Below are 23,149 nucleotides of genomic sequence, written 5' to 3'. Positions count from 1 at the left end.
AAACAGAAGAATAGAGTCTTCTCAAGTGTTCACTAAACATTCAAAATAGACTATATATTAGTCAATATGACAAGTCTCAATACATGTAAAAGGTTTGACATCATACTAAATATGTTCTCAGACCAAAATGAAATAAAGTTAGAATTCAATAATAAAGAAAACAGGATATTCACTAATATATACATATTAAACAACACATTCCTAAATGACTGATGGAAAAAGAAGAAATCACAGGGGAAATAAGAAAATATTTTGAGATTAATTAAATAAAACACAATATACCAAAACTTAGGATGCAGCAAAAACAGTATTCAGAGAGAAAATTATAGCTATAAATGCCTACATTTAAAAAGAATACATCTAAAATCAATGATCTAACTTTCCACTTGAGAACACGTGGACTTAGGGAGAGGAGCATCACACACTGGGGGCAGCTGGGGGTGGGTAGGGGAGAGACAGCATGGGTTTGGGAGGGTGGGGAGGGATAATATGGGGAGAAATGCCAGATACAGTATGCACCTGAAGTAAAAATATTTATATATATATATATATATATATATATATATATATATATATATACACACACACACACACACACACACACACACATATATATATATATATATATATATATATGTATATATATATGGAACCTCTTACTAAATAGTGTATCCTTTTAACTGAAACATGATTTGCCACTTCAACAATGTATGGCTATATTAATTGGTAGTTTTTGAAAAGAAAAAGGCAGTGTATTGGCAACAGTATCAACATAGTATATTTAGCCAATAGCCTAAATATAAAAGATGATGGAGATGAAGGAAAAAAAAAAAAGAAAGAAAGAAAAGAAACTAAAAAAAAAAAAATTTAAGCTAATATAAAGCAAATAGAAGGAGGTAAACAAGATAGATTAATGTGGAAATAAATAGAGAATAGAAAAACAATCAAGAATATCAACAAAACTAAACGTTCTTTGATCAACAAAATTGACAAAGCTTTACCTCAATTTGCCAATAAATAAAGAAAGAACACCCAAGTTGTCAGAAATGAAAAAGTGGATATTACTGCCAAATTTTGCAGAAATAAAAATTATTACATGGGAATATTATAAACAATTGTATATTAACAAATTAGATAACAAATGGAAAATTTCTGACAAATATCAAAACAGACTCAAACAGAAAATCTGACCAGACTGATAAAAAAGAGAAACAGTACATTAATAATCAAAAAGATTTACACACACACACACAAATCATACCCAGATGGCTTCACTGGTGAATTCTACAAAAAGGTTAAAGATAAATTAACACATATTTTCCAAATGTTTCCAAAAAGTAAAGAGGAAGGAACACTTCCTAACTCACTCTATGAGGGTAGTATTACCCTGATACTGAAACCAGACAAAAACTTCACAGAAGAGACAAATAAAAACTAACGTTCCTTATAAATATGGATATAGAATTTTTTTTTTAATGTTAGGAAACTGAATTTAGTATTTGAGAAAAAGGACCATATCCCATGACCGGGTAGAATTTCTCTTGTGTATATAAAGTTGATTCAACACATTAAAATCAATCCATGAAATATACCATACCAATAGTATGAAAGAAACAAATGCACAGTCTTATTGGTTGATGCAGTAAAAAAAAGTTGACAAAAGCCAACACTCACTCATGATAAATGTACTCAATAAACTAGGAATAGAAGGAATCTTGCTCAACCTGATAAAGGATATCAATGAAAACTCCACAGTTGATATCATGTTTAGTCATGAAAGAGCTAAAGCTTTCCTCATAAGATGAAGAACAAGACAACTACTTGCAAAACTTCCATTTAACATTGTACCAGAGGTCCTAAACAGGGTAATTAGGCAAGAAAATAAAAAAAAAGGCATCTGTCTGTATGGGAAAGGAAGAAAAAAAAAAAAAGATGTTCAGATCTTATACATAGAAAAGCCCTAAGGAATCCTTACACCTGTAAAAACAAACAAACAAACAAACAAAGAAACAGACAAAACTATTAGACATATTAAATGTGTTTGGCTAAGTTGCAAGATTAATAAACAAAAATCAGCTATATTCCTATCTACTAGCTGCTATATGCTGGATTTTGTTCCCTTCCAAATACATATGTTAAAGACCAATTCCCCAGCACCTGAAAATGTGCCTCTAATTGGAAATTGGGCATTTAAAGAGGTGTTTAAATTAAAATGAGACCATTATGGTGGTTCCCAATCCAATCTCACGGGTGTCCTTTTGATAAAAGAAAATTTGGACAGAAAGAAAGACAGGTACACAAAGGAAAGGTCATGTGAGAAGGTGACCATTGACAAGCAAAGAAGAAAGACCTCAGAAGAAACCAGAACTGCTGGCACCCTGATCTGAGACTCAGCCTACAGAAATGCGAGTGTTGATACCACTCATCAGTGGTGCTTTGTTGTGTCAGCCCTAGCAGACTAATACAAAAGCCACTGAAAATCTACAAATGGAATTAAGAAAACTATTTCATTTATACCAGCATCAAAAAGAATAAAATTGACAAAGCTTTTGTAGAAATAAATGTAACAAAATAAGTGTATTGCTTTTACACTGAAGTTACAAAACGACATAACAATATTGAAATAAATTAAAGAGCAAAATTAATAGAACCATATCTCACATTCATGAATTGGAAGACTTCATATTGTCAAGATGGCAATAGTCCCAAAATTAATCTTCAGGTTCAATTCAATCCCAGTAAAAATGTCAACAGCCCTTTTTGGAGAAATTGAAAAATGGATTCTAATATTTATATGAAAATGCAAAGGATTCAGAATAGCCAAATAAATATTGGGAAAAAAAAGAACATAGCAAGAGGTCTCACACTTTCTTATTTCAACTCTTACCAAAAAGCTGCAGTAACCAAAACAGTATGGTATAAAAATAAACATACATGTTAATGGAATAGAATCGAGAGTACAGAGATAAACCTGAATGTGTATGGCCAATTGATTTTCAACAATGATGTCAAGATCATCCAGTGCAGAAACAATCTTTTCAACAAGTGTCTGAGACAATGTACAATGTGACAACGTATGTATGTTCACATGCAAAAGAATAATTTTTGTCCCCTTTCTCACATTTTATACAAAATTTTTTACAAGATGGATCAAAGCCCTAAATATGAACATGAAACTGTAACTTTCTTAGAAGAGACTATAAGCATAAATCAACCTTGGATTAGGCATGGCTTTCTTACATATGACACTTATAGTAGAAGTAGCCAAAGAAAAATATACACATTGGGCTTTATCAAAGTAAAAAACAATGTGAATCAAATAACACTATCAAGAAAGTGAAAAGACAACGCATATTATTTCATTTCTTTCAGAAAGTGTTTGCAAATCCCGCATATTTTAAGAACCGAACATCCAGATTATGTTGGAACTCTTACAACTCAACAATAAAAAGACAATCCAATTAAAAATGAGAAATGGTTTGGAGAGACTCTTTTCCAGAGAAGATACAGAAATGTCCAATAAGTCCATGAAAAGATGCTTACCATCATTAATCATCAGGGAAATGCAAAGAAAAACCAGAATGTTGTACCACTTTACACCCACTGAGATCACTGTAATTTTTTTAAATGAAAAATAACAAGTATTTGCAAGGGTGAGGAGAAATTGAAACTCTCATGCATTGCTGGGAATGCAGAAAGGTGCAACCACTGTGGAACACAGTTTGTCATTTTCTCACAGAGTTAATTACAGAGTTACCATACTGCTCATATGTTCACACAAATTGTGCATGGATTTTTAAAGCCACATTACTCATAATAGCCAAAAAGTGGGAACAATCCAAATGTCCAGTAACTGCTGGATTTAATCTTTTATCTGTAATATCATTCAATGGAATATTATCAGAAATAGGAATGAAGTACAAGATATAGTCAACAGCATGGGTGAATTTGAAAACATTATGCTATGCAAAAGAAATCAGACACAAAGGTCATATACTGTATGATTCCATTTACGTGAGCTCTCCAGAAGGAGCAAATTCCCAGAGACAGAAGGTTGATTAGTATTGGCCCAGGGGCTGAGGAGAGAGAGGAATGAGCACTGATTTGTTCATGGGTGTGGGGTTTCTTTTTGGCATGATGAAATATTCTGGAATTAGATGGTAGTGTTGATTTTACCATCTTATGGGCATACTAAAAAACACTGAATTGTATACATTTTTAAAAGGTGAATCTTAAGTTATATAAATTATATCTCAACAAAAATTTTGTAGAGATGGAAGTATAAGGACCAGAAATTTAGGGCAAAAGGAAACAGGGTGAATGCAAGATGAGGAAAGGAAATTCAGTACAAGCCATCAGGGCGGATACTAGCCTTTGTGAATCAGAGCACTCCTGCCTCCAACACAAAAAGCCCTGTCATCTGTGCCAGGAGTAATAGCCTCCACTAGGGGCTCTGCAGAAGCACAATTTCTCCTGGGGCTGATACTTGAGAGTGAAATTTTCTGCAGTTTAGATATTGCCATCGGTTTAGCAAAATCTGGATAGGATATAAGGCTGACAACTATGTTCAAAGCAATAATCACTTGAGAACTTTTCCACATGTTCCATCACTCTGCATTGTACAGGATATTCTTTAACACGTTTATTTCATTTTTCAATTCACTAAGTGCTTGCTGAGCACTTGCCCATTTTCCTTTATTTGCAAAATGCAGGAATTTAATGTATCTTTGGGTATTTAGTAATAGGGTCTAAGTTTCGATGATACATTGTTGCCATTTAAAAATAAATGTAACATAATGCTTTTATACGTTTTTGATAATATGATGTTCCATTTTATTAATATGTTTTCTAGTATTTTCACTTACACATTTTTTGTGTGTGTACTTGGCTATTTACTAGTTGAAACCAGTTTAGCTCATTAGGATTCAGAAGGCGTATATAAACATGTATGCCATTTTAATGCAGGATATTATTTCATTATGAATATGCCTATATTGTTAATTTCATCTAAATAGTACATGTGGTATTGATATGAGGCTAAAAGGAATTAAATATTCTTGCATGTTAAATGTTCCAGTTAAAAAGAGAATGTTAGCTGTTGAGTTTTTAAAAATGTTTATTCAATTCAAACACATGATTGATAAAATTTGCTCCTTAAAACTATAAAGTACAAAAAGCTGAAATATCCATCAACAGTACAATAGAATTCCAGTTTATTCTGAGAGCAGATCAGCCAAGATGAACAAATGGGTCTTGTAATTTTGTACCAGAGGTCAAAAAATTAGCCCTACTAAATGAGGAGGGAGAGGAAATGCTGAGACCTAGAAGAAAGGTCATAATATTTGGACCGAATAAAAGCAATTCACTAATAGCAATTTCCCTTCATCTGACAGCAATTATAGAAAGTTTTTTAAAATCCTGTTAAAATGGACAAAAAGTATTTCCTGAATAGTTAAGAAAAGATTATAATAAATGCTGAGTATTCTACAGCATGTATAGGATCTCATTTTTTTTCCAAGTGAGAATGCTGTTTTCTTCAGCATCACGTAAGCCAAGTTCCAATTTTGGACAGGTCCTAGGAAATACAACACTGGTAAAGACAGTGATGGGATGAGGTGATTAATCGTAAGTACATTTCTGTAGATAGTATTGCACTTCGAATGCATGAAAATCTCTCTGAAGATTGATAGAGATGAGGATATAAACAGCGTTGAAATCCCCACAGCGATAGCACACATGCTAATAGTTGCCCAAAGATCTACATTGTTGAGAATGATTCTGATATATTATTTTAAAGGACAGAGTGTCGTATGAATTCCAGATCTTTGTCATGGACAAAGAATCTAAGTGCTATTCGTTTGTGGTCCCTGATTCATTTGTTCCTGGAGAGATTAGCTAAAATTAAGGGAGCGGATGAAAGAACCACCAGCTCCTTTCCCGTGTATATAGTAAATACAAACAGACCTCCAGCCATTACTACCTCTCTCTCTCTCATGTCAGATGGAAGATGTAACATCTTCCACACAAAATGGAAAGAGACACTTCTACTGTGATGAAATGTACATGGCAAACCCAAGTAATTTAGGCCACAAAATATGCTACTTTAACCAGAATTTTATGACTAATCTACTTTTTCCATTTCACTCTGAACATAATGTCCTACATACACTTTATTTATTCGTTGCTTGCTACAATGTAAAGGCAGACTATAGTTTAACAAATAATTATTCATCAACATTTCAGGCAAATGATCAAAGTTTGAGTTTGTTGTTATACAATGCGTCCTTATTTCTGAATAGCAAATCTCATCAAGCATGATTGAGTTTTAGCTCTTCAGAATAAAATTAAGATAGGGGTAAACCAATACAATTCAGCAACATCTGTGACATAGCCAAACATATACAAGTCTTTCCCGACTGACTCTGAATGCCCATTTAACCCCCTTTCAAATACTGGCATTAAATTTCTACTTACAGAAAGTATATAGTTTCCATCAGGAGGGCAAAGCATGGATGACTGCAAGTAACAAGAAAAATGAACGCTACGAATATGCACATAAAATAATAAGGGAAAAAAGAAAGCAAAAGAATAGCAAGGAGAGGTGGGGATTTGTTTGTTCTCAGAGGAAACACCTATTTTTCTGCTGTGAAAGTAAGAGAAATAACCCAGACTAAAAAAAAAAAAAAGAGGTGCTTTCTTGAAATGGTTTCTGCTAGATTCCCCATATTTTACATATGATAGGAGCTGGAGTTGTGCAGAATATTTCGGGAAGCTTTCCACATGGATTTATGACCTCACTGGGGGTGCACAAAAAGCATCAACATCAATTAAACTATAATTGACCCTTGGACAGCATGGGGGTCAGGGGAACAGACCCCCATACTGTAGAAAATTGATGTGTAATTTCAACTTCCCATACACTTAACTACTAATGCCCTACTGTTGATTAGAAGCCTTACCGATAATATAAACAGCTGATTAACACATATTTTGTATGTTCTATATACTATATTCTTACAACAAAGTAAGCTAGAGAAAAGAAAATGTTAGGAAAATCATAAGTAAGATAAAACATACTGTCAAAGTGGATCATCAGAAAGGCTTATATCCTCATCATCTTCACATCTAGGGAGCTGAAGAGGAGGAGGGGTTGGCATTACTGTCTTAGGGGTGGCAGAGGAGTGTGGGGAACGTTCCTGTGTGAGACCCCCAATAGGCATGGGTCTCACTATACGGTGAGCTTGATCCCAAAACCAGTTTCCTGCTGGAGGCAGTCGAGCTGTTGGAAAGAAGGAACTGAAAGATGACTGATCAGTTTCTAATATCAACCATGATACCGTTTGGGCCTAAACTATGCGGTGTTGCTAGACTGAGTGACTCCTTACCAGCAACCAGTTTCTGCTTTTAACTTTTATGACTCTTTCTTTAAGAATAGCTTTAACCTTTTGTTTACTTGCATGACTGCCTTGTACCCTAGATAATGGTTTAACTGTAGGGAACCCTACCTGTGGATTATTTGCAAAGCAAATGAGACAATATGGATGGCTTTGATCCCAGACACAGAGATGCCTGAATAGGGGGAGTTGAGATAAGTTGAGTCAGGAGCAGACAAAGGAGAATCTGGTTAAAAGATATTCTGATGAGCAAAACCAGAAAACCTTTTCACATGTGAGTCCTAAAACAGGATCAAACCCAAAATACCTGCAGCCATGAGGAATAATGTCTGGATGTAAATAAGCTTTGTGATCACAGGAAATTCTATTACTTTTTACAACCACTGATTGTGTATCTGACTTCTCTATTGTATAGGCCATGAAAGGTATAGATTTGCATTTCCTCTTGCAATGAGGTAAACCAGAGCAGAGAAAATGTATTTATTTCAGGCCTTTGAAAAATAAATTTGCTGTTTTGGCACTGCCTTCTCAGCCCTCCAGATCCTGCTTCCTGTCTGTCTGAATTTCTTCAAGCGCACTCTCTCTTCCAGGTATTAGGACCCTCTTGCAGGTCGAGAGATCCCCGGCAGACGTGCCATGCAGACCGACATCAGAAAATCCATGCAAAAGTGGACCCTCCCAGTTCAAAGCCCTGTTGTTCAAGGGTCAACTGCACGATCAAGTTTTGGTAAGAAGACTCAGTTTTCAAACTTGATTTTAAGCAGATATGTATCGAGGTACTCAAATTTGGATGTAATATTACATAGAAGTTAAACACTCCTGATTAAGCAGAAGTAGAAGAACCGAGTTTCCTAAGTAGAAATCAACCTCTTGGAGGAAAGCTCAGGAGAGAGTGAGGGTCTTGGCATAATAGAGTGTAGGCACGACATATGTTTGGGTTTGTAGATCTGTTGTTTGGAAATAAAGAGCAAATTGGATATTGGATTAGGGGAAACATATTTCTTGTTTCCCATGAGAGAGCCATGCTTTGGGCACCACATTTGCAAAGTGGATTGATTATTGGAATCCACTTCCAGTGGGTTTTGTGGCAAGCTGAGACATCTATTGACAGCATCCACAGACTCCTCAGAACTTAGAGTGGAAAGGACGTTGAACTTAGAACACACCAAATTTCTTACGTGAATGAAGTCTTCTCTCACTTTTGTTACAGTAAACACTTAAAGCCACGTACTTTGCGGTAGGCAATGTTCTACGTTTACTAAATACACAGGATTAACTCATCCAATCCACTGCAAGCACTTTATAAGGGTGTTACTCTAATTCTCTCCATTTCATGGATGGATAACTGAGGCTAAGAGATAAAAGTAAATTGCTCCTTGTGGGGGAGGTGAAATTCCAGTTCAGACTGTCCGGGCTCTAGATCCTGTACTTTTAACCAATAGCGCTTGGCTTCTTTTCCTTATATTCATCCCTTTCAAAATAAGATTAACTGTATGCAAACTAAGATGTCAATTAGCCAGAGGGCCTGCAAGGGTTAACGCGGAAACGCATCCCCGAGCTGAAAAAACAAAAACAAACCGGGCAGCGAGAGCCCCCGAAAGCCCCGGGAGGAAATTCAATGGGCCTCCTGTTCCTTTAAACTCTCGCTTTCGCCCCCGCCGACCCTTTACAAAGCCGCGGTGGCGGCGGGGACCACGCTGCTGCGCGCCGCCCTCTGCCGCCCTCCCGCGCCGGGCTGGGGTCCGAGGGGGCTTCGCAGGGTCAGTAACCCACAACTGGCCCTGGTGTGCTTTCTCCACACCCCAGCCAAGGCCAGACCCAGCCTCCGGGAAGCGGGGGAGGGAGAGGTGTGGTTAACCCGTTAGTGCCCAGGGAGACCCCCGCCAGTGTCGAGGCGGGGCGCAATCGCCCCCCGCAGTCGCGCGCGAAGGCGGCCTGGGAGCCAGGTGGGTGGGGGCGCAGTTGATGAAGCTGCCCAGGGCGCGCGAGCCGGGTGCGGGGATGGCGCCCCGGCCTCACAGAGGTACCGCCCCGCGCTCCCCAGCTAGCTCCCGGGGCTGGTCCCCTCTCCCCGCGCTCCGGGGCCGCCGGCTGCCCCGGGCGCGCGGGGCTGGAGTGGCCCTCTCCCTCCCCCTCGCTAGGCTCCCCCGGCTCGCTCTGCTGGCGGCGACTCCGGTGCCAGCCCCGAGGAAAGTGCAGCCATTGGACAGGTCTGTGCGGGCTGCCGGTTTCAAGGAGGAAGGTGGGAGAAGCCTGGAGGAGCGAAGGGGAGGGCGGAGGGCGGAGGGAGGAGGGTGCGGCGGCAGATCTGGCAAATTGCGAGCCGCCTTCCCTCCTCAAAGTGTGGAGCAGGAGCGCGGAGGAGCGCGACGACGGCGGCGCCTCCTCCGCCACCAAACTCCGGGGGCTTGGGGCCACCTCCTCCTGCGCCTGGAGAAGCCCTCTCCCGATAGGTTCCAGCCAGACTCCCCCCACCCTACCCTTTTTCTTTCTTCCTTTTTTTAAAGAAAAAAAAAAAAAAAAAAAAAAAAAAAAACAACAACACATTTTTTCCTGGCTTCGGACCTCAGACTGCTGCAGCCCGAACCTTCCCAGGACTCAGCTCTTTGGAGCTGCCCATTCCTCGGGCTGCGAGAAAGGACGCGCGCCCTGCGTAGGGCGAGGAAGAGAAGCAAAACTTATCGGAAGGGTTTCGGCATCAACCTCCTTCCTGCAAACCTAAACCTCCTGCCGGGGCCATCCCGAGACCGAGGAAAGTTCCTGCGGAGCCGACCATCCCTAGTGGATCTGGAGCTGGCAGCGGCGCAGGCTGTGGAATTAGATCTGTTTTGAACCCACTGGAGCGCATCGAGGGGGCTCGGAAGTCACCGTCTGCGGGCACCCGGGTGGCTTGTTGTTCAGTGTCGGGTGAGGGCTGCGAAGGTGGCAAGTTGCAAAGACAACCCCGGAGGTCCGGAGAGGGCTGCGCTCCTGCTGGCTCTCGCGTCTTCCCCCTCCTCGGCTCCCTGCTGTGAAATCCCAGCGAAATTTACAAAGGCCTCTGGGTCCTGCAGAGACCGATCCGCAGCGCTTGACCCAGTCGCCCCTACCGCTTCGGGAGCCCCCGAGCACCGGCGAAGGACTGGCGGGCGGGGTAGGGAGGTGGCGGCGGCGGCATGGCGAGGTTCCCGAGGGCCGACCTGGCCGCTGCAGGAGTTGTGCTACTTTGCCACTTCTTCCTGGACCAGTTTCAGTTCTCCGAAGGGAAGCCCGGAGACCAAATCCATGGTAAGAAGCACTTTGGCCCGTTGATTTTGTGCTCAGTTGCAGACCTCTCTGGCACCCTCTTTCCTCCTACCCCCTCCCCCCGCATCACCTGTCTGCCCTTGGGGAAAGTTACTGCAGTTGCTTTTCGGGTAAACTTAGGCTTCTCAAATGGGGAAAAGAGGGTTAACAAGAGAAGGACGCCGGGGGCTGGGGGTTTTCCTGAGGCTTTGGGGTTTACTTCACCTGGGCGGCAGGGGGTGGTACTGTCCCCCCCGAGTAGCCCAGTGTGAGAGCAAAGCTTCTCCTGTTGATACGTCTCCTAGGATCTGGCATCTCCAGGCTGCCTGCTCTCCGTCTCCCCTCCTTCTTCGCTGCTGGTTAAACTAAGCGAGTGTGTGTGGTGGGGGTGGGTGGGGGTCTGGTGAAAGCCCGGGATTGCGGGTCTCCCCTCTGCATGAGAAAATTCCCTGTGGCAACACCTTCCTCCGCCTGACGATCCCCACTAGCTCCGTCTCGTGAACTGGTCTGAGCGGGCGCTGGAAGTGGGGCGGGGTAGGTGGGGCAGGCGCAGAGGTGGGGAGCAGGTGGAAAAGGTGGGGGAGGGCGCGCTTCTGGAGACCCACCCCTGCCCCCATTGTTCTCCGCCTGCCGGCTTCTCAGACAGGCCTGGACGCCCTAACTTGGTCCCCGAGAGGACCCCCGACCTCCGCCCTCTCAGTGGCGGTCCAGCCAGGTGCGCGTCCTGCGAGGAACCGCGTCCCCGGGGCGATCTCTGAGCGGGAGGTGCCGGGTGCCTACTTCCTATTTCTACCGTTCAGTGAAGAAAGTGAAGACAGAGGCAGAAAGAGATCTTGGCAGACATTGGTGAACTCGGGTGCACTTAGAGAGGAGGTGAAACGAGAAAAAAAAAAAAAAAAACTTGAAAGGAAAAGAAAAAACGAAAACTTTCTGTGTAAGATAATCAATTTGTTCTGTTCTGCTGTGTTTGTGTGCGCGTGTGTGTTTAATGATTACCTGGTCAGCAGTCAAACTTGAGAGGCACAGATGGAAAGCTGGGGACACCTGGGGATTCCAGGCAAGGTGAATCTTGTAGATCTTAAAGGAAACCCTTGAGTCAAGTTTAACAAGCCGCGACTTAGAAGACAGTAACAACACCTGGTGTAAATTGTTCTAGATAAAGCATAGATACTGACTGCCCTCTTACTTACGATCGGAGGAATGTGTGTGTTGGAGTGTATGTGCAGGGAGGCAATATGATGACAACACTTTTAAAGCTGAGAATAAAATGCAAATTTCTTGGGTGTTGATTTGTCTTCATCACATTTAATTATTCTGCATTAATGGATCTAGGGTGTTCTTGACTGTATGATTTATGACAGGAGACTATACTTTTTGCTTGTTTCTCTATATGTTTCATTGGTGGGAAAAAATAACACTTTTAGCCTTCCAGGAAACGACATTTATTTAAAAATTGCAACAGTAATTTTCATGTCCTTATTCATGGTGTGAATAGATGACTCCACCACAGAGGAGGTTAGAAAGATGTGTGGGCCAACATCCATCCCAAGTTGTTTATTTAAAAATTTCTTTGACATTAGGAATAAATAATGCATTTGCAGTGAAAATAAATTTTAAATAAATAAACGTCAACAAAATGTTTATCTTTTTCCGAACCGTTTTCAGTAATGTTACTGAAAAAAGAATATGTGTATACACAGACACACACACACACACACACACACACACACACACACACTACATTTTCTAGTCCAAGAAGTTCTGAAATTGAGGATGAAATTCATCCCAAAGTAAGATTGACTGTATAATTAAAAGCCCTTGCTTTGGGAAATATAAAATACTTAAAATGTTCAACATCAGTGTACTGGTATTTTAAACTAGTTGAATATTTCTGATGGGAATTCTACTCTAGAAATCCACATACTGATATAATTGATTTTAAAAGGAATAGTTTTAAATTCCTTGGCAAATTTTTGAATCCTTTTTTTAAATAAACCAAGGTAGCTTATTCCTTGGACATCAATTTATATATAGTTTTATGAAATAATATTGGAATTAAATAGTTAGCTTACTGAATATATAAAAATAGCAAGGTGAAACAAAAAATACAATAAAATAGCCTATGTAAAAGTTCATTATGGGGGAAAAAGTCCAACAGTCTTGAAATTTGGCATGCAACAATCAGGATTTTTATTACAGACATTTTGACACGGGAAAAAATATCTGATTTCGTAACAGGGACATTTTATTATGCATTGCTTTAGTAAATGCCGCGGTTAATTTTATTGCCACTAGAGGGCAGAGAAACTGCGAATTTCCCCTATTATTCCCTTTCTGCTTTAGAGGGAAGTAGTTTATGCTTGTATTATTTACACTTATTTTAGTTGTTCTTTGTCTGATTGAATGTTTTTTGGTTTTCTGCTTTTGTTGGAGTTAAACAATTAACTTTGAAATATTACTTATTTGTAGAGTTTGTTGTGAGAGTTGCTGTTGAGACATAATCACTAGTTTCTGTTTGCATATAAACCTAGAGCAAAATGGTAAAATAGAGGGGTTAATTCAAGTGAATATTTATTATAAAATGGACATCTGTCATATTGTTGGATAAAAGTTATTTTATCAATCAATCAGTGACTTGAGGCTGCATGCAAAACTTTAAAAAATGAATGTAAGCTTCTTTTTCCTTTGGAGACCATACAAGTTTTGAAGCAGGAGGTTGGGTAAGGTGGGACTGAGACATAGTTGCAGTGTACAACATTCATATTAGAGATAATTTTTTGTTGTTCATAGATGGCTGCATAGAGGTTTGATATTATCATAATCAGGAGAATTTGCCCATTTCAGTGTGTTCTTCAGAAATTGACTCTTGTCAGGGAGAAGGTATTTGAATAAAACTTAAAGATACTCATTTTTGCTGCAGACATGTTTCTTCACTGCTAGAATCAGATATTCTCATGGAGAGATGTAGAAAATATGTGTCATTATCATTAAGTTTTGTCATTTTTTTTTCCTGAAAGCTATCTCCTGTTGCAGAAACATTATGTTTTTAAAGAGGAATAAGTTGACCAACAAACCTGATCATGGGATCTAAAGTCTTCAGCTCAGGGCTGGTTGCGGTAGCTGACGCCTGTAATCTCAGCACTTTGGCAGGCTGAGACGGGCAGATTACCTGAGGTCAGGAGTTTGAGACCAGCCTGGCCAAGATGGTGAAACCCCATCTCTAGTACAAATACAAAAATTAGCCGGGTGTGGTGGCGCGCGCCTGTAATCCCAGCTACTCAGGAGGCTGAGGCAGGACAATTGATTGCACCTAGGAGGTGGAGGTAGCAGTGAGCCGAGATCAAGCCATTGCCTGGGTGCCAACAAAGGGAGACTCTGCCAATAAATAAATAAATAAATAAATAAATGTAACTAAACAAATGAACAAAGAAGTAAAGTCTTCAGCTGCTTCCCCATCACATTATAGAGTCTCTTCTCTATGGTCTTCAAGGCCATTGCCATGTGGCCTCAAGTACTTTTCCACCCTGTCTACCCTGCCTCTTCTTTAATGCTTTCACCAGATGAGCTTCTGGAAGTTCCCTGAGTGTGTACCAAGCATTACCACTTCTGCCATTTCTCCTGCTCTTTCTTCTCTAACTCTGTCTCCATCCATCCATTTTCTAATTTTTCCTACAGATTTATCTCACGTGACACTCTCCACGAAAAAGACGTGTTGTCTTAGAATTCTCAGCGCACTTTATGCCTTCTTCAAAGGCACTTGCTTGATATTGTAGAGTTTCCTTTTCTTTACATGTCTGTATCTCTCTCGTGTATTCTGCTAGACCAGACCATGTAATTCTGAATCTGCTGTGGCAACTACCAATAAATAGTTGCATTAAATGGTTGTTGGACTGAACTGAACTTAATAGAACTATAGTTCAAGCTGAACTATTAACTTGAATATCGCCTTGGGAGACTTTTTAAATAATTACCATGCTAAGACTTTTTCCATCAATAGGATAGAAATAAATATAAAACTAATTTCACAGGATAATTGTTAAAACCAAAGCATAAGATCCAGAAGTCTGCTAAACTATCCTTCTACTAATAGGTGGAACTTCAAAAAGTTCATTCAGCCATTCTTCTGTCCTGCTGGTTTCTGAGTGAATGTTCACTCATGTTCTTTATCTCATATCTTTTTGTTTATACATTTCTTTTAACAATTCTTTGTTTTTCAATTTGTAATTACATATATTTAAGCTTGTACAACATGATGCTTGCTTATTTTCAAATTCTATGTATGAGAGAAACCAAATTGCATTTGTATGTTTGTATCTGAATTACTTAGCAGTGTTCCCCAGCTTCAGTCATGCTATCACAAATAGCAAGATCCTCTTTTTTAAGGCTAAATAATATTCCACTGTGCATATGTATGTAGTATGAATGCAATATATGTAATATGTACTATATATACTATATATGCAATATATGATATATACGTACTATGTATGCAGTATATAAAATATATATGCACTATATATGCAATATATATGCACTATATATGTAACATGATATATATGCACTATATATGCAATTTATATAATATATATGTACTATATGTCATATATGCACTGTATATGGAATATATATGCATTATATATGTAATATATATGATATATATGCACTATATATGCACTATATATAATATGTATGTACTACATATGTCATATATATGCACTGTATATGGAATATATTTGATATATATGCACTATATATATAATATATATGATATATATGCACTATATATGCAATATGTATAATATGTATGTACTACATATGTCATATATGCACTGTATGTGGAATATATATCCAGTTATTCATCAGCGGACACTCAGGTTGTTTCCATATCTTGGCTCTTTTGAATATTGCTTCAGTTAACACAGGAGTGAAGATATCTCTACAACAGACTGATTTTGTTTTCTTCATGTATATATCCAGAAGATAGACTGCTGGTATATGACTGGTATATGACTGTACCAATTTACATTCCCACCCACAGTGTGTAAGGGTTCCCTTTTCTCCACTTCCTCACCCATATCGGTTATGTATTGTGTTTTTGGCAATAGCCACCTTAATATTAGTCGGTGTGAGATGATACCTCATTGCGGTTGTGATTTGCGTTTCCCTCGTGATTGTGATGTTGAGCACCTTGTCATGTACCTGTTGGCCATTTTTTGTCTTCTTTGGAGAACTGTCTGTTTTTAGGTCTTTTCCGCATTTTAAAATCAGGTTATTTAACCTTCTATTGCTAGATAGGACTTTCAAAAAATGTATTCCGTTATTCTCCTATACTGCTTTTCTGACTGTATGTTTACTTATGTTTTTAATTTAATATCTTGAAATACAGTATAGATACAGATGTACATATGCATCCATATATGATGGTGGTGGTGTGCTATTTCACTGAAGATGAAGACTTAAATAATTTTGGTTCTCTGTGAAATTGCTTTTGAATTAAACTGTCTTTAGGCCTCCTGCCATTAAACTTTAACGAAGGAGGCTTTAAAAATATGGTCTGGGCTGGGCGCGGTGGGTCATGCCTGTAATCCCAGCACTTTGGGAGGCTGAGGCAGTTGGCTCACAAGGTCAGGAATTCAAGACCATCCTGGACACCGTGGTGAAACCCTATCTCTACTAAAAATACAAAAATTTTCCAGGCATAGTGGCGTGCACCTGTAATCCCAGCTACTTAGGAGGCTGAGGCAGGAGAATCGCTTGAACTTGGGATGCAGAGGTTGCAGTGAGCTGAGGTTGTACCACTGCATTCCAGCCTGGGTGACAGAGGGAGACTCCCATCTTAATATATTATCATTAAACTTGTTAGGAGGTGAAGTTCAGTGGCTCACATCTGTAATTCAAACACTTTGGGAGGGCAAGGCAGAGGGATTGCTTGAGTCCATGAGTTGGAGACCAACCTGGGAAACACAGGGAGGAGACCTGATTGCTACAAACATGTTTTTAAAAATTAGCCGGTCTTGGTGGTTTACACCAGTAGTCTCAGCTACTTGGTAGGCTGAGGTGAGAGGATCACTTGAACCCAGGAGGTCAGGGCTGCAATGAGCTGTGATTACACCATTACATTTCAGCCTGGGCAACAAGTGTGACCCAGTCTCAAAAAATATAAGAAACTTGCTATGGTAGCTGTTCCAGGGAGGTAGATGAGGATATTCTGCAATACATTGCACAGTGTCTGCTCCCCAAGATAGTATTCCATCAGAAAGTAAGAGAGAGAAAGAGATGTAGATGGGATGAGAGACCTTGTTTCAATAAGAGTCATAGTTCTTTGGAACTTGTTTGTATCTTCTGGACATTGTAAATAGTGCTAAGAAGTTTCGCCATTTAAATTTTGGTTTCTTGAAATCTCAGTGCCTACGTTTTGTGTACTAGCTTATCCCTGTCTTCATCTTACCTTTTCTACCTTTTCTCACTTTAAATCTTCTTTGGTATTTGTTTTGGATATGGGGAAAAAGCAAATAAAACTGAATCGCCATAAGACATAAGGTTGTGGTATCACTGCCTTGCTTTCCACTCTCCTAATGTGATGAATTCCAGTCCTTCGGCTTTATTCTGAGCACATTTTCCCCAAGCTTTAATGATCTCTGTGGAGTACTCCATTCTAAGAGGTCTTTCTTCACTGAGTTCACACAGGATGTCTTCCCTCACTGCCTCCCACACAATGATTCTGTTAAGCTGAGGAAGTTACTACAGAATGACAGACTAAGTAGTGACGCTTTTATTAAGGCACTTTCTTCCACTATTTATTGTGTTATAAATTAACAGGATAATAGTTGAGAAAAGATGAGAATATGAAATATTCCACATGTGTTTATAACCAGAGCGTGAACTCATTTCATATTTATTTGTTGGGTTTAATTTTCCTCTTTTTAATTAAAAAGGTGGTAAGCTGTGAAATAATAGTAAAGATTTGTATATTTAAATAGAATTAGAGGTCTTGTCAGGGGCCTGTTTGGAATTAGCTTGTTAAATATTACAGATCTGAACATGGGGTCAGATACTACGTGACCTTACTGGAAATCCGGACTTTTAATCTCTTCCTCCAGAGGCCATCCAAACAGATCTAAGCACTAGTATCTTTCCCCTACCCTTCAAATTAAAATAAGCTCTCCTCACTGTTTCTGCTTGAGGCCTTATCATAGAGAGTGGTCTGTGATTTTTGTCAAGAGAGGGTCACAGGCCAAGATGCAGATTGACTTCCTTTTTATTCATCTGGAATCTTATTACTCAGTTCCTCAATTATTTTATACTCAATAATTGGCCATTATCCTTAGAATCTGTGGTGTTTGAGGTCTTGTCCTGTAGGTAAGGTGTGTAGCGCATTGAGGCTTTGAAAATATGGAGAGAATATGAAGAATTTGCCCTGTGGAAAAACTGCATAGGAATCTGAATATTTAAAAGTCAATTTTCTATATATTCCTTGGAGTGTTCAGTGATGTGAAAAGTCTAAATAAAACTGATATATTCTCTTTGAGCATGATGCTTGGTAAGTACACACTGGTTCATTTAGATTAGGATACTGTATTCTTGGGTCCAGCTGGAATATGGAACATTCAACTCTGAATAATGTTTTGGGGTAGTAGTTCCATGCTTCTGTGTCTATCTGTTTCCATTAGTAACTCTCACCCTTTTCTCTCTGAAACCATAATATGGACATCCAATAAAATATTTATTTCTCTAAAGCCTAAAAGGGAAGTAAGATAGGTAGAATTTATCATTTTAGATCATGAAATGCACCAATAATGATGATTTTTAAGATGGGAAAGTCTTTTGGGTACATTTTAGGTACTGCTCATGCTGAATCTGTTATACCTGTTTGCTTATTTCTTTCCAATATACAAACTTAGACTGTAGGTACCACTGACCTATGAATCTGGTTATTTATATGCTGTGTTTTTGTTCATTTGTCTGGTCAGAAGGGCCCACTGACCTTCCTGTGGGCATAGCTGGTGGGGGGCAAGTCCAGTATTACAGCTGACTTCTCCCTTCGGCTGTCTCTCCTCCTTTTTCTATCTTTTCCCTTCAATTCATTGAGAAACGTCTGTATACAAATCACATAAATACAATCTGCATTGCAAAATATTCCAATGAGAAGTATATGAATAATTTTTGGCATGCTGAATCATGTTCTTAGTGGATTTGGGTTCCTGTGATTTCAAAGAATCCTGTCCTAAACTTTTAACTTAAAAACATTCAACTTCTTAATTATTTTGTCAGTCCATACTTTTATATTTAAGATTACCCAAAATGTACTGCCTCTCTGTAATTCTTTCAAGAATTATTGCTTCCGATATTAGCCATTTTAATTGTATTTACTACTAATATAGATCCTGGGAATATATATCTTTGAGTTTTTTGTTGATGTTGTCATTTAGCCGTTTGATTTGCTAATTCCAAGAAACAAAAATTGAACTAAGAGACATACCACCGTGTCTCTGCATTTTGTTTCCTTTGGTGTTTGCTTGGAGCAGAAACAGGAGGGTCGCTTCATTTTTTCTATCATACAACAAAAATTTAAAGAATATTTTAATACTTTGAAAACTTTGGATGCCCTGTGAAAATCAAGTTAACTTGTGAGGTTAAAACAAATTTTATTTCACATTTTAGTTTGAGAGCATTCTTGCTGTATTACAAAGATATTGCTCAGTGCTTTATTTTCATATGCTGGTTTTGTTAAACTAGCATGGGATATTATAGGTCTTGTATAACATATATTTGTACCTACTTTGAATCATAACTTGGCTTTAAAAATTTTATGTAGCATTAGAAATGTTTATGTTTTGTTTAAAACATAAATGAATTTTATGAAAACCTGTTGTTTTATATGAGGTGTGAGTGAACATAGGTCTTCTATCAGAATCTCACGGTCACATTTGTTAATATGGAAAGACTTGTAAAATACTGATGGATATGTTGTGAAACAATCTTGGTGGAGACCGAGTTGTGTAATAAATCACAGCAGTTGCTGTTTTGTTTTTAGTAACTGCATGTACTTGGGTTGGTCTTAATTATAATCTGCTGGTCCACAACTGATTTATTCTATTTTCCATCCATGGATAATTAGTGCTCTTGTGAACATCAGAGTATGAGCATCCTTGCAAATGTCTTTTCCTGTTTACATGCAGGAGATGCTTGACTTCTATTTAGAGCTAGAATTTCTGGATTACTGGGTTTGTGAAAGGTCTACTCCAAAAAGATAAATTCTGAAATAAGCCCTGCTAAGATAATGTACTTTGAAGATAAAGAGGGTAGGGGAGCCCATAATTATCCCTCTACTGACACACAGTCTTAATTACTATAGCTTCGCAGTAAGTCTTTATATCTGATGAAGCAAACCCGTCCTCCTTGTTCTTGCTCTTCAGAAGTTGGCTATTTCAGGAGACTCTTTCCTTTTCCAGAGCCACTTTAGAATGAACATTTCAGACTTTGCTACAAACTCTTGGGCTTTTGACTGCAATCCCATTAAATCTCTGGATCATTTTGTAAAGAATTTAATTTCTAAACAACTGGGAGACTATGTAATTTTTTTTGCCTGCAACATCTAATGGCCAAATGGCCAGAACAAGAACCACAGGGCTTCATAACTTTTTTTTTTTTTTTTTTTGAGACAGAGTCTCACTCTGTTGCCCAGGCTGGAGTGCAGTGTCACGGATCTTGGCTCACTGCAACCTCCACCTCCTGGGTTCAAGTGACTTTCTTGCTTCAGCCTCCTAAATAGCTGAAACTACAGGCATGCCACCACACCCGGCTAATTTTTGTATTTTTGGTGGAGATGGGGTTTCACCATGTTGGCCAGGCTGGTCTCAAAGCCCTGACCTCAAGTGATCCACCCATTTTGGCCTCCCAGAGTGCTGGGATTACAGACATGAGCCACTGCACCCAGACATCATGACAAATGTTAATGGTGACGTGACCTGTTTTTAGTTGTAATGATGTTTCTAGATGGAGAACTGGGGGGTTTTCTTATCATATCATCAAACTAACCATACATCCAATTGTTTCTTAGGAAACAAATAAGGGAATGATAGGTTAATTAAAATGAACAAGTCAGCTAAGAGAAGGGAATATTAATACCTGGCTTCTTAGGAACTATCACAAAATGAACTGAAGGCAAATAACACATGGACATGGTGACATTTTTGCAGTGTGCCTGTTAGTATCTTATGTCTGGACCAGCAGTGTTCCAGCCAAGACTTTGTCTTAAGTTTGCTGCATCTTAAGAAACAGCTCTGAAAGAACCGTAAAATCTCCAAGATTTCGGATTTTCCTTAATGTTTGCTCACCAGCTGATTTATTTTGATCTCGTTGGAGATTTACTTTGAAAGACAATACAGTTTGCAAGTTGCTACCACTCTGTAGATAATAGCATTTATGATTTTATTTAGATTACAGGCATTTGCAGATTAGAGGTTTACAATTTTCTTGTTTGATTTGAAAATGTGAACTCCACCTCCAGCTTAGCGCAGTCCATGACTGGCTATGGCTCTGAACTCAGGCATAGTGATCTGAGCGTTTTATAATCAGGAGTTCATGGAAAAGCCAGGCAGCTCGTTTTATTTCTTGGTTGTTTAGCCTTTGTTATCCTTTTAACATCTGCTGTTCATTTCAGATATTTTTAAAAACAAGCAAGATTTAAAGTCATTCTGCACATGACTGTCTCATTGTCTGGACGTTGCAAAACAGCCCCATACAGGAAGCCAGATTGGTGCAATCTCAGTTTTGTCAAGCTGTTTTTAGAAGACAAGTTTGAAAGTAGGCACGGCCAATAAGGAGCCGATATTTTTTTTAAGCCAAGCACTGGTGCTTTCATTCGGATGGCAATTCTCCATCCGAGTTCAGTTGTCCTGTCCTCAACGGGCCTGGCCTTCCTAGCCTGGCTTACTGCAAAGGCTTTTTCCACCTTGCCTCCAAAATTGCCCTGCTGGAACCCCATTCTTCCTTCCACAGCCGGAAAGATCTTTCAAAAATGCAAATCTGGCTGTGTCCCTCCTCTGTTGAAACCACTCCTGTGCCTTCCTGTTGCTCTCATGTTGAAGGTGTCTGGTCCTGTTGGGCCTCTTCGGGTTCAAGTTCAGTACTTTCTGCCTTCCCCAGGATCCCTATACATCGTCTCTGTTCTGAAATTCTGCACATGACTTTACCTCTTTTTGGTACACCCTTTTCTCCCTTTTTTTGCCCCCCCAGGTCTCCACTTAGCCTTGATTTTTGATACAGTGAATCATTTTTTAAATTTAGTGTTTTTGCCCCAGCACCAAATCTGAGACTGGCATTTTACCCAAGTGCACCCTGCATGTTTCCATCATTTCACTGATCATCGATGGTAATTACTTGTGCCTGCGTTTGACTATAAACTGCCTTCTGTGACTGATTCCCAATGCGTCCCCAGCTCCAAGTAACGTATAGGAAGCTCTCTGAAAATCTGCTGTAGGATGCTTGTTAGTGTTCCACTTTTATAAATGGTGTTGTATTTTTTCAGGTTTATCATTCATGCAAAGAGTTTTATTGATAGTTTCTTACCATATGTTTCTTTGGGCAAAATTTCTCAGTCATAATTTCTATGATGTGATATCCTGGGTTAAAATATGAATGACAGGCCAGGCACGGGGGCTCGTTCATATAATCCCAACACTCTGGGAGGCCTCTACTAAAAATACAAAAAATTAGCCTGGCATGGTGGCGGGTGCCTGTAATCCCAGCTACTCAGAGGCTGAGGCACAAGAATCATTGGAACCCGAGAGGCGGCGGTGTCTAGCTTAGATGAGAGTGAGACTCTGTCTCAAAAATAAAACTTAAAACAATGACAAAATGTACAGGGAAGGTAGAGATGGAGTGACTGCAGAGTAAGAGAATTTGTCATATATAAAAAACAGAACTCATTTACAAAGGATGATTTACAAATATGCAGTCATATAGCAAGCTAGCAAGAACAGAGAAAGGAATATTTTAACTGATGTTATCAAGAGTAGTTTTACATTTCTGAGCTTTCTAAATCTGAGTAACATTTCAAAGGCTGGGAAAGGACAATTTTAATCCTCTCTAATAATTTATAATCCACAACTTGAATTGTCTGATAAAATATTAAAATTGGTTAATTTGCTTCTCTGGAGAAAATTCCAGAGTTAAAAATGATACATGGATAAACAACGAATGAAATAGAAATTAGAGATAGAGCCATGAAATTTGCATAATTAGCTATCCACCTGTCTCAAGGCGAAAGATTCCAACTGGGAAATACCCCCTGGGAATTAGATATTTAAGAGATTTTTCAGATTCAGATCACTGGGCAGCCTTTTAAATATTTTTCAACAAAAGAATCCAAACTATCTCTTAGTGCTGCACTCGGTGACTTTAATTAACTCTTTTAATGGTCTTACTGTAATCCACTTGCTCACATTCTAATCAGTTCAGGAAAGCGTCTTCCACGTACTCAACAGTTT

At 39.1% G+C, this 23,149-nt stretch overlaps 1 protein-coding gene across 1 annotated transcript in view; it reads left to right on the top strand.

The window, feature by feature from the left end:
* Positions 1-9,700: 9,700 nt before the first annotated feature.
* The window catches only part of PLXDC2 (plexin domain containing 2), a 422,459-nt gene continuing 409,010 nt past the window's right edge, over positions 9,701-23,149 (top strand). Inside the window, exon 1 of the mRNA XM_003930659.4 lies at positions 9,701-10,661. Coding sequence (XP_003930708.2) covers positions 10,550-10,661 — 112 coding nt within the window. The 5' untranslated portion in view covers positions 9,701-10,549. The remainder of the gene's footprint in view (positions 10,662-23,149) is intronic.

The sequence above is a fragment of the Saimiri boliviensis genome, chromosome 8 (genome assembly GCF_048565385.1).
Source record: "Saimiri boliviensis isolate mSaiBol1 chromosome 8, mSaiBol1.pri, whole genome shotgun sequence".
Classification (NCBI taxonomy): domain Eukaryota; kingdom Metazoa; phylum Chordata; class Mammalia; order Primates; family Cebidae; genus Saimiri; species Saimiri boliviensis.
The sequence above is the reverse complement of the archived record's forward strand: the minus strand, read 5'-3'. Positions and strand labels throughout refer to the sequence as shown.